The sequence below is a fragment of the Cherax quadricarinatus genome, chromosome 1 (assembly GCF_038502225.1).
Source record: "Cherax quadricarinatus isolate ZL_2023a chromosome 1, ASM3850222v1, whole genome shotgun sequence".
Classification (NCBI taxonomy): Eukaryota; Metazoa; Arthropoda; class Malacostraca; order Decapoda; family Parastacidae; genus Cherax; species Cherax quadricarinatus.
In genome coordinates, this window is record NC_091292.1 from 39,558,788 (window position 1) to 39,571,649 (window position 12,862).

General features: G+C 36.7%; 1 protein-coding gene across 2 annotated transcripts in view; it reads left to right on the top strand.

The window, feature by feature from the left end:
• The window catches only part of LOC128685213 (NFX1-type zinc finger-containing protein 1-like), a 429,985-nt gene extending 420,926 nt beyond the window's left edge, over positions 1-9,059 (top strand). For both annotated transcript variants that reach the window (XM_070080633.1, XM_070080696.1), the window contains exon 13: positions 538-9,059. In XM_070080633.1, the coding sequence (XP_069936734.1) occupies positions 538-1,346 (809 nt within the window). In that variant the 3' untranslated portion in view covers positions 1,347-9,059. The remainder of the gene's footprint in view (positions 1-537) is intronic.
• The last annotated feature ends 3,803 nt before the right edge of the window (positions 9,060-12,862 follow it).

Consider the following 12,862-nt stretch of genomic DNA (forward strand, 5'->3'; position numbering starts at 1 on the left):
CTGTACTAAATGAAGAATAAATGACACCTTTATTGAAGATGTAGTGATGAGTGATGGGATGGGAGGAGGGGAGATGGAGCTTTATTATTTTTTATTATTTAGCAGTTACAAGCACTAAAAACACTGGAATAATACAAAATGTACTGAATGTATGCGCGGAAGCGACCGTACTGGCTTGTAAACATTGGCATACTAACTGAAGGCAGGGCAGCTGAGGGCACTCAGGTCAGAGGGATGCGTGAACGCGTTCTGGACAAATGATGTAAGTTGAGTTTTTGTTCGTAGGCCGGGGAAATTTTTTATGCTGAAACGCTTCGTAAGTTGATTTTATTGTTAGACGAGGCCTTCGTAAGTCAAGGGTCCACCATATATATAAATTATTTCTCCAGGATAATTTTTTGTGATCATTACTTTAATTCATTACCTATCTTATAGGTGTCTTTTTTCCCTAAAAATCCAGTAAAGATTGACAGTAATCTCATGAGTGTAGAAGTTACAAAAGTGTAAAGTTCTTCATTATATCTTCCACCTCCACAGATCCAGAAATTGCTGCACGCTTCATGACCCAGGTCAAAGAGCTGTTTAAGAAACTTGGTGTTGGTCCATTGAAACATAAGAAAGCCTTCATCAATGAAGGAGAACTGAGACTTATACAGTTTCAAGCCCAAGTCCTTAAAAAAGCAACCAAGATTCTGATGTCTTTGTCTGAAGATAAAGCTAGGCCTCTCAGTGCTAGGCCTTTGTTTGCAAGACTTCATAGTGTACATCTGGGGTCTAAGCATGAAATTCGTTTACGACCCAGAGTGGAAGCTATTGTTGAACTTGTTATGCAAAAAAATACCATCATTGCCCCTCAAATGGTTGAAGAAGTGAGCTGTGAACTGCAGCGTCTAATGATTCTTCCTGCTTACTGGAATTTTCAAGAAAAATTTCTGACCAACAGCAATGAAAGTGTCAGAGTAATCAAGGCACAGTTGGATAAATTAATGGATCCTACAGTAAAATTTGATTCAGTACTGGACACAAAAGTTTGTGCTCTTCTTAAAGAAAGTGAGAAGTATTGTGGTGGCTTAGGAATCAGTCAAAGTGAGAAGATTATGATTTTGAAAACTATGGGACTGAGACAAGGACACTGGTACAAGTGTCCTCAAGGACATATATATTGCATCACTGAGTGTGGAGGAGCCATGCAGGAAGGCACATGTCCTGACTGTGGTTCAAAGATTGGAGGTTCATCCCACCGGTTAAGGAGTGATAACACTGTGGCGGGAGAGATGGATGGTGCTACACATGCAGCCTGGTCTGAGGCTAACAACATGGCTAACTTCAACCTTCCTAATATATAAATGTTAGTATCCACATGTAATATCCAGCACAATGTGCTTTTATAATTTGATTTGTGTTCAAAATTTTAGATGTTACTGTGCTTACAGTATATGTATTGGTAGGTGGATATCTCTGACTTGTTAATTACATAAAAGATTTACTGATTAATTTGCATTTAACATGATTCTTTCTGTAATAGTGCAGTGCTATATGACCCAGAGCTTAGTTTTGATTATAATTATAATTTCCTTAATAGTAAACTGAACTTACCAATAGCCTCAGGTGCAAAGATTTTATATATAATTTGCTCTCATTTATTAGTGAATTAATTTAGTTATGTCATGAGCATCATGTTACTACTGGTATATAAGTTATGATTTTTTTTATTTATTATAAGCTATTAGCCACCAAAGCAGAGCATTTTTCCTCACCTTGTCTAGTTGAGTTTTGAAAGAAAGCTGTGATCAACTCAGATGTAATTAACCAGCTATTCACTGCAGGCATAGGTAAACAGCTCCTTACTCATGGCTTAGTTAACCACATGTTAACTCCTGGCTTGGGTAACTAGCACCTCACATCTGGTCTGGTTAACCCTTTGACTGTTTCGGTCATATATATACGTCTTACGAGCCACCGTGTTTGACGTATACATACTCATAAATTCTAGCGGTTTCAAATCAAGCAGGAGAAAGCTGGTAGGCCCACATGTGAGAGAATGGGTCTGAGTCAGTGCACCATATAAAAAAAATCCTGGAGCACGCAGTGCATAACGAGAAAAAAAAAATGATCGTTTTTTTTTTTAATTAAAACGCCGACTTTGTGATCTATTTTTGTATAGTATTTATGGTTGTATTCTTGTTTTCTTGGTCTCATTTGATAGAATGGAAAATGTATACTAATATGTTTCCCATTCTATCATAGTAAATGTGAAACCAATCAAATGATTGGTTTTACTATAAAAAGAACCTGGAAATGGAGCTCAAAGTTGGGGAAATGTTTAATTTTTGCCGATGTTCAAAAGTAAACAAATGATGTCATTGTCCAATAAATGTCCAACTAGCCATTCTAATATGCAGTCATGAATAGGTTGACATTATTTGTTCAATTATTACAGTATTGCAGTAGTCTGCATAACAGTAAATTTTCTATTTTTTGTTTGAATAAAAATTCAAAATAGAAAGCAAGAGTAATATCAGAGGAGCCTGGAGACGTGACTGATGAACAAAGAAAATGTTATTTTAGAGCCAGGAATGTCTGCATTGTTCGTTCTGGACCTTATTTTGAAATTGTCATATTTTTTAATTTTTGTGAAATTGGCCAAATTGCAAATTTCTGACCACGTTATTGGGTAGTTGAAATCTGTAAATGGGCAGTTTCTTGTGCTCAATTGATAGAAAAAACAGAGTTCTAAAGAAATAGCTATGAGTTTGGTCGACTGGAACAATGGAATTAGCCGAAAATAGGGCTGAAAGTGGGCGAAATCGCCGATTTGTAAATATTGCCGAGGTTACTAACTTCATGAGAGCGTAATTCCATCAGTTTTCCATCAAATTTTGTTCTTTTGGTGTCATTACAATCAGGAAAAGATTCTCTATCATTTCATAGGATTTTTTTTTTTTTTCTGACACCAGGAGACATCTCAGGATTGGGGGTTGCGACAGTCAAGGGGTTAAGCAGATCCTCATTCCTGGCTTAGTTAACCAGCTACTCACTAACATTTTTGAAACTCATGGCTAAGAAGGGAAGGTATCTAGTCTACTTTTTCCTGTCAATTTTTTTTTTTTTTTTTTCAACAAGTCGGCAGTCTCCCACCGAGGCAGGGTGACCCAAAAAAGAAAGAAAATTCCCAAAAAGAAAATGCTTTCATCATCATTCAACACTTTCACCACACTCACACATTATCACTGTTTTTGCGGAGGTGCTCAGAATACAACAGTTTAGAAGCATATACGTATAAAGATACACAACATATCCCTCCAAACTGCCAATATCCCAAACATGAAAGAGTGATAATAAAAGTTGTCGTGAAAGATGTGCACTACACCTCATTTTTCCATGTTTGTATTGATGATTAGACTTTTATTGTTATTTAAAATTAGTTAACAGCAAATTTAAAATCTGGGGCATGTGGTTGCAAGAAAATTTTATCCTTAGGGAAGGTTTTATTAAACAGAACTTGTGCATTGTCTGGTAAGAGGCAGCAACAGACTCACTGGCAGTGTTATTACTTTGCTTGCAGTATACATTGTCTACTGCACACACTTTATATGCCTTAAGTAAGTTTTCTTGAGTGATACAAGCAGATTAAGAAATAAATAAAATAGTAAACTTGTAGTATAGTATTGTAACAAGGTCTGTATTAAGTTCCCCAGCAAGTTACTTTGTCAGTGCTCTTTATCTTGGGAGCAAAGTATTTGCTTGATCTTCTTCTTGGGGGGAGCATCAGTGGAGAGAATATTAGCTGCTGCCAGCCAACTTAATCATATATTTATAGAACATTTTGGCTGCCACTGCCTGTCCAGTTCCTCAGCTATTTGGTGTCTTAGATTCATACTCTTACACTTAATTTAGCTATCTGCATTTTTGTATGATGTAGCATTCTTCTCCACTGTATGTCTACCCATGCATTAGGTCAGCAACTTGTTTAGGTCTTGCAAGGAATTGAAGCAATTTCATAGGACATTCAGAGCCTGTCAGTCTGCAGGCTGTTATCTGTTGTCTTCAATGATCTCACAAACTGCAGCCACTAATCATTTGTCAGACTGAGGGTTGAGAGTTTAGGACAGCATATCTGTGACACCCTAGTTCCTGAAAAAAATGCCATACTTCAGTGTTAGTGATGTTGCTGCTTCATTTTGTGGAAATCAGGCTTCTGCACTTGGTAAACTAGCCCCTTTGAGAGGAAAATGACAGATGATGTGCCATTAAGTAGGTATAATACCAGCCTATCAGCATAGTCCATACATACCTGGCCATTGAGCTGAAATTTCTCTGTCACCATCTGTTGGAATGAATAATTTGGAGTGGCAAGTAATAACTCCTGCTGAGAGTAGAATATTAAATATTAAACATTCATATTGCAGGCTGGCCTCCAGCCAAAGTCACATCTCCTCATGCTAGACTTACTGTAATATGGACTCTACCCTGTGTTGTAGTGTCAAGAGTATCAGCTGCACACAACCTTGTTGAAACATGTATACTGCCAGGGTGTCTGATTGTTAACCCCTCTCATGTTTCAGAGGGAATGGGATTAGGGTAATTCTTGAACCAATCTAGGTTGCTCTAGTTGTCGTCTGGCTTGCTCTTCAATTCATGTTCTTGATCTGGTGATCTTGATCAGGTGATAATCCTCAGCTGCTGCACCTGCTACCATATCCTAAAACCACTGTCCTCTACTTCTAAGAGTTTTGATTATAATCACCATCATGGTCACTAGTAACTCTTCATCTTTCATAAAGACCTTGCTGTTCCCTTTCCTGAGAAGATATTTGACATGAAAGTGGAATTGCAGCGTCTCCACTTTAACCCTTTGACTGTCGCAAGCCCCTTTCTGAAACTGTCATTCTATGTCGCAGAATTTTTGGAAAAAAAAAAAAAAATTCTTATGAAATGATAGAGAATCTTTTCCCGATGGTAATGACAGCAAAAGTATGAAATTGGGTCGAAAACTCGCAGAATTACGCTCCTGCAAAGTTAGTGGTCTCGGCGACATATACGCATCGGCACTTTTCCTGACTTTGAGCCCTATTTTTGGCTAATTATGTTGTTCCAGTTGACCAAACTCATGGCTATTTCTTTAGAACTCCATTTTTTCTATCAGTTGAGTACAAGAAACTGCCCATTTACCAATTTGAACTACCCAATAAAGTGGTCAAAAAATTGGCAATTTGGACAATTTCACGCAAATTAAAAAAATGCCAATTTCAAAATAGGGTCCAGAATAAACAATGTAGACATTCTTGGCACTAAAATAACATATCCTCTGTTCATTAGTCACATCTCTAGGCCCCTCTTGTATTACTATTGCTTTCTATTTTGATTTTTTATTAATACAAAAAAATAAAAAATTTACTGTTATGCAGACTACTGCATTATTGTAAAAATGGTGTAAATAATATCAGTGCACTAGTGAAAGAATATTAGACTCCCCAGTTGACGTGTATTGGATGTGTGGTGTGATTTGCTTACTCCTGAACATTGGTAAAAATCGAACATTTCCGCTACTTTGAGCTCAATTTCAAGGTTGTTTTCATCATGAAGCTAATCAAAATCATCTCTATTTCTGTAATATGTTTTCCATTTTATCACACAAGACCATGGCAATGAGAATACAACGATAAATACTATACGAAAATACACCTCAAAGTCGGCGTTTTAATCCAAAAAAATGGTCAGTTTTTATTTTCTCTCTCATTATGCACTGCGTGCTGCAGGATTTTTTTTATGTGGTGTACACTGACCACACAGACCCATTCTCTCACATGTGGGCCTACCAGCTTTCTCCTGCTTGATTTGAAGCCGCTAGAATTATTGAGTATATATACGTCCAAAGCACTGGCTCGTAAGACGTATATATACGACCAAAACAATCAAAGGGTTAAAATTAAAACAACCTGATGTTTATGGTGGTGATCCTTAGATCAGTTCCTGAGAAGTTCATAGTCAGCACGGCACCCTAGTAGGAACGTGTGGCTCTTCCTCAGAGTGGGACTCCATGGCCAAATTCCTCAGTCATTTTTGCTGTTTGATTTGGCACTGCTGATGTTGGGTGGCAGCTGCCACATAAGGCTAGCTGCCACATAGGGCCAGCTGCTACATAGGGTCAGGTGCCATATAGGGTCAACTCTCTGGGATGCATGATGTTGCAGTGAGCAGTGCTGGAGCAGCATTACTGCACCACTATAAATACAAACAAATGGGATTTTAGAGCATTAAAGACTGATACAGTTGCTGATCCCACTATATAATTTCTCTAAAGCAATGCATAACAGTTGCTTTGGCTATGAATGGGCACAAGCTGGTTGACTAATTGCTACAGTCAAGTTGGTATGAAGAAGCTCTTGATGACAGCCGGCTTGTTTCAACCTTTGGAGTGGTAAAACTCCCACCTCACATGAGCTCCCCAGACTTGTACTTCTCGCTGCCAAGTCTTCAGTCCCTCAGACCACCTCAAGTTCTACCTTCCCTTTTCAATTATTGTCAATATCAGTAGTGGATAATTGGCCTAGGATGTTGCATTAACTATTCTGACTATTTTACTTACACTGTAATTTTTGAGCTTGATTCTTTTTTGAGTTTTTGCATGAAAATGTTATAGATTTTTAAAAGGAGAATTAATATGTGAAGTCTTGAACTAGCTGACAGACAAGCACAATTTTTATTAGACATGTTATCACAATGCTTAAATTGCTACTAATGATAATGTCATTCTTTATATTGTTGATAGGCATCTTAGTCATTATAACTGAGTGAGTGGATTTAAGATGCTGTTGGAGCATGAAGAAGCTAACATTTTTGAAGATCCATAGTTCAAGGAAATCAGTTTTAGTTCTGGAGATGGTTATATATGGTGCATCACTCTGAATGGATGGACAGGTGATGTTGCAGAGTGGTGGGTTAACTTGAATTCGGATGTCTGTGCATTTATTGAAAGACAACTAGAGAATGAGTGCAGATCTCTTTTAAGAGGGCCACTCTGTTCTGATAAGAAGCAATTTATGTATTGAAAAATTTATTTTTTCTTTTCGTAAATATCTGTCCACACTTCAAGCCATTCTAAAACAACAGTTGAGATTAGAGTGTTATTTCCAAACAAAATAAACAAATCATAACATACCAGAGTGCCAGTAAACAGAGTACCACACAAAGGTGATAAAAATGTAAGCACCACCATCGTAAAATGGGGACCCACTCAGCACATGTTTAAATAGACCCTTAATCACATTTCCATGCCAGTATTAGTCAGACATCACACTAAACCACAATAATATATTGACCTTGATTATGTAGTTGTGCTGCTGCACACCTTCAATACTTCTCAACCTACTTTTTGTTCTTTCTACATTCCTTGTTAATGTTGTTTTTCATCCATAGACTTGTACCAGCACTTCAACAAATCTAGAAATTCTTTCAGTTTCTAACAACAAGTTTAAATATCTGCAAGATTGTCTTTACTATCAGTCTTGCTGTAGTGAGCAAAACCTCGAACATATTGATAAATTATTATTTGCAGAAGATATTTTTGGAGTTCACATTTTTTCCTCTTATAAGTGAGGTATCATGAAAAAAATGCTAGGATAAGCAAATGTCATATGTAGCATTCTTATATATATGAAATAGAATAATATTTTTTATTACTTCACACTACAGTGGAATTATTCTTGATTTTTTAGCAGATGATCACTAACTTTGCTGTACATTTGTGACTTGCTCTAAAAATTTGGCAATAATTCCTTTTCATTTGATAAAAGCAAAAACTTAACAGTAATTTTGTTATTCATAATTTTTGTAGTAAATTTTAATTTGCCATTGTTGGAACCATTAATTCACAAGTGCCAGCTAACTTCTTGATGGTAATCTTTGTCCAGGTTATTCAGCTGCACTAACCTCTCTTATAAAGCTATTTAATATAGTTTGGTTTTTGCATATGCATTTGAAAAGTATATTCAGAATTCAATAACACAGTATGAAGGCCTTTTCACTTACAATTTAATTTTTAATATATTTTGCAATTGTCTTTACAAGTATTGCACTATGTAGAGGAGCTTTATAAGAGAGCTTACTGCATATAAAACTTATAATTTGTTATATTTTCATAATTATCTAACATGTAAGCAACTCTTAAGTTGTGATTTCATTGATAAAAAATCCAAGAAAAAGTTATATTTGCGAGAGAAAAAAGTAAACTCTGGACATTGTTTTCTACATCCACATAATGATGATTGTAAAAGCTGTAGCAATCCCAGTAATTATTATCTGGCTAGGAATCGTCTCATATTTGTGGCAGTGAGGCTTATAGTAGGGACACTTGCACACTGTAGTGATATGGGGACAACTGGGAGTGTGCTCTGCTCTCTGCTCACATCTCTTGCAAAGGGAGTTCTTTTTTCAATGATGACAGTATTAATGAGTGGAAATAATATCTTCGGAATACTTTTCACAGAGTATTGTAATTAGAATTATCTGAATCCTACTTACATGGATTTAAGAAAATCTTGTGTTAATACCATATCATTTAAATTAACAGATTTCATCTTATGGGCAGACATTGATACTGCAAAATTTTTTTTTTACTTCATTTTTATGTAAACTTTTATTATTTAGCTCACAAATTTTTATGCATAGTAGTAATTGGCAGTGTAGGCATTAAGATTTTTGTATCATCTAATTTTAGACACATTGTGTCAGCACCATATTTAATGGCTCATATGTGGACAGTGTAGTACTAGTTAAGCTGCGCTGCCTAAGGGACTAGTTTATGCACTAAGACCCACTCTGTAAGGCCATTATCAAATATTTTATTTTATTACAATGTGTAGTACTTTAATTAACAACATGTATGTATGCAGTTTTTGTGAAGATAGGCTGAGAATGATGTTTACATTATGTTGTTAAGCCCAGTAGCTTTATATTATTGATTTATAAGTATTAACATCATGAAAGAGTAGTTCGTGGAAACACAAAGCTGCTCGTTGTATTTGCACCATGTCAAAATATATATCATGTAATCCAAAGTTTGTTTTAATGGTACCTGGATCAATAAAGAAAATATGTTGAGTGTCTAGATATCAAAATATGTAGTGATAAATTTAGAGCTCTTAATTGAGTATTTACTGAGACTGATAAACTTTGATTTTTATATAATAGAGAGCTTAAGTACAGTATATATGATTATAGTGTGTGTACAATATGCTAAATAACTGTTAAAGGGCCTTTTTTGTTTTTCAGCACAAAAGAATTTCTTTGATATTTGGCTGTTAAATTTGATGTAAAAATTGATGTGAATGCAAGTACTGTACATTTCATGATAATGAAGATAAACAGTTAAGTGGGAGTTTCTGTTTCAAGCTTTTTAGGTTCCTGAGATTATTGTCAAGACTCAATGAGAATCACAAGTACTTTTTGTTATTTATTTTAGGGCAAAATTGACCAAAATTTTTTCATATTTCCAAAGTGATTAAAAATCTGGAAGACAGTATGCACTTAAGCATAGTACTCAGATTCTCATGTGTGAGTTTTGGGGAATTATTATTACAGAACAACATTTTCATATTATTGTTATTATTATTATAATCAAGGGGAAGCGCTAAACCCGGAGGATTATACAGCGCCTGGGGGGGGGGGATGTGGAAGGCATTCAGGCTTAATTTGGGGAACTGGAGCACAGATCCAATTTCCTAAATCAAGAGCCCCTCACCAACATCAAGGAACCTTCCTTGAGGGGAACATTTTCATAGGGAAGTGCTAGACTCAAGGAAGTAACAGCGACTGACCTTAAAGGAAACAGTTTGTTTCTGTACTTCCTCATCTTGAAAATGACCAAGAATTAATGAATTGTGAAAAATCCAGTTGAATGTTAATTTGTTACCGTTAAGAAAGGTTGTACTGAATTTGCTATTAATATTCATGGGGTAGCATTAAGCCTTTAAAGGTCATTCAGTGCCTGGGGAATAAGAGGCATACAGGTTTGATCTGAGGAAGGGGAAAGCTGCTCCAATTCATTAGATCAAAATCTCTTGAACATTAAAGTACCCTATTTGAAGGGAAGGGCTTTTATAAATATTTAAGAGATGGTGCAAAAGCATGATCTGTTTTGAGTATCATTTCTTTTCTGACATTCTGTACCATATTATAAATGCCTTATTCAGCATGACCCATGTTGGTTCAGCATTTTTCTGTAAGTACCTGTTTAATAATAAAATGTGCATTATTGAATGTTAGGATATAAATAACCAAAAATAATAATAACTGGAATGGATGAGGATGTTACTCAGTATATCAACTGCTGAGTGAACACGGAGCAGCTTCATGACAGTTTATTCATAAGCTCAATCTTCATTGGTAAATGAGGAGTTAGTATAATATCTATGTTTTGCACCCCATACCTATCTTGTGGTTGGTGGTTGTTGCAACCCCTGAATGGGTTACAATATATATAATGTATATTACCTTTTCATACCCATCTCCAGGACTCAAGTCCAGCCTGCCGGTTTCCCTGAACCCCTTCATAAATGTTACTTTGCTCACACTCCAACAGCACGTCAAGTATTAAAAACCATTTGTCTCCATTCACTCCTATCAAACACGCTCACGCATGCCTGCTGGAAGTCCAAGCCCCTCGCACACAAAACCTCCTTTACCCCCTCTCTCTGTTCACAAAGTTCTTTGCCTCCACAGACTCCTAAGTGCACCACTCACTCTTTTTCCCTCATCAATTCTATGATTCACCTCATCTTTCATAGACCCATCCGCTGACACGTCCACTCCCAAATATCTGAATACGTTCACCTCCTCCATACTCTCTCCCTCCAATCTGATATTCAATCTTTCATCACCTAATCTTTTTGTTATCCTCATAACCTTACTCTTTCCTGTATTCACCTTTTTCTTCTTTTGCACACCCTACCAAATTCATCCACCAATCTCTGCAGCTTCTCTTCAGAATCTCCCAAGAGCACAGTGTCATCAGCAAAGAGCAGCTGTGACAACTCCCACTTTGTGTGTGATTCTTTATCTTTTAACTCCACGCCTCTTGCCAAGACCCTTGCATTTACTTCTCTTACAACCCCATCTATAAATATATTAAACAACCACGGTGACATCACACATCCTTGTCTAAGGCCTACTTTTACTGGGAAAAAATTTCCCTCTTTCCTACATACTCTAACTTGAGCCTCACTATCCTCGTAAAAACTCTTCACTGCTTTCAGTAACCTACCTCCTACACCATACACTTGCAACATCTGCCACATTACCCCCCTATCCACCCTGTCATACGCCTTTTCCAAATCCATAAATGCCACAAAGACCTCTTTAGCCTTATCTAAATACTGTTCACTTATATGTTTCACTGTAAACACCTGGTCCACACACCCCCTACCTTTCCTAAAGCCTCCTTGTTCATCTGCTATCCTATTCTCCGTCTTACTCTTAATTCTTTCAATTATAACTCTACCATACACTTTACCAGGTACACTCAACAGACTTATCCCCCTATAATTTTTGCACTCTCTTTTATCCCCTTTGCCTTTATACAAAGGAACTATGCATGCTCTCTGCCAATCCCTAGGTACCTTACCCTCTTCCATACATTTATTAAATAATTGCACCAACCACTCCAAAACTATATCCCCACCTGCTTTTAACATTTCTATCTTTATCCCATCAATCCCGGCTGCCTTACCCCCTTTCATTTTACCTACTGCCTCACGAACTTCCCCCACACTCACAACTGGCTCTTCCTCACTCCTACAAGATGTTATTCCTCCTTGCCCTATACACGAAATCACAGCTTCCCTATCTTCATCAACATTTAACAATTCCTCAAAATATTCCCTCCATCTTCCCAATACCTCTAACTCTCCATTTAATAACTCTCCTCTCCTATTTTTAACTGACAAATCCATTTGTTCTCTAGGCTTTCTTAACTTGTTAATCTCACTCCAAAACTTTTTCTTATTTTCAACAAAATTTGTTGATAACATCTCACCCACTCTCTCATTTGCTCTCTTTTTACATTGCTTCACCACTCTCTTAACCTCTCTCTTTTTCTCCATATACTCTTCCCTCCTTGCATCACTTCTACTTTGTAAAAACTTCTCATATGCTAACTTTTTCTCCCTTACTACTCCCTAGTACTAGGGGCATAACTTAGTGATAAAGACACAAAAAAATTATAGAAGTGCTTGGCACAAGAGTGACTCTAGATTTTTATATTAAATTGTTATTAAAGTGACACGAGTAATCAGTAATAATGTGAAAGACATTAACGCAACTCCAAGTGCGACCGCTTGTCGTGTTGTTGGGTGCTGCAACCCCTGAATGGGTTACAATATATATAATGTATATTACCTTTTCATATAATTTTATATTGCTTATATTTGCAATAATAGCTAAATCGTAAATATATTGCTTTATATTATTTGACTTATTTACTTTTGTTAGGTAGGATGCAACACATATATTATGATTGTCTAACTACTGTAATTATCGCTCTTTGCTCGTTACTCTACCGGCTTCTGTTGCTAGGCAGCAACTGTCCACAGAGCTATCACGTGATAGGGGGGGGGGGGGTGATCACACCTCGCCTAAAGTATTTAGTCTGGTCTAGACTCGCTTGGTGGTTGGACTTATTCTTGACAAGACGAGCTTAAATCTCCCTTATTGGCTCTTGTTGGAAGATCGTCTCTTGTCTCATTCTTGTTGGTTCTGTAGAACTCTGTTCACAGAACACTGTATAGACTTAGTGATTTTCGACGTTGTACTGAGGTTGTGTGTCGCATAGACACACAGGTGTTCAGTGGTAAGTCGTCACGTG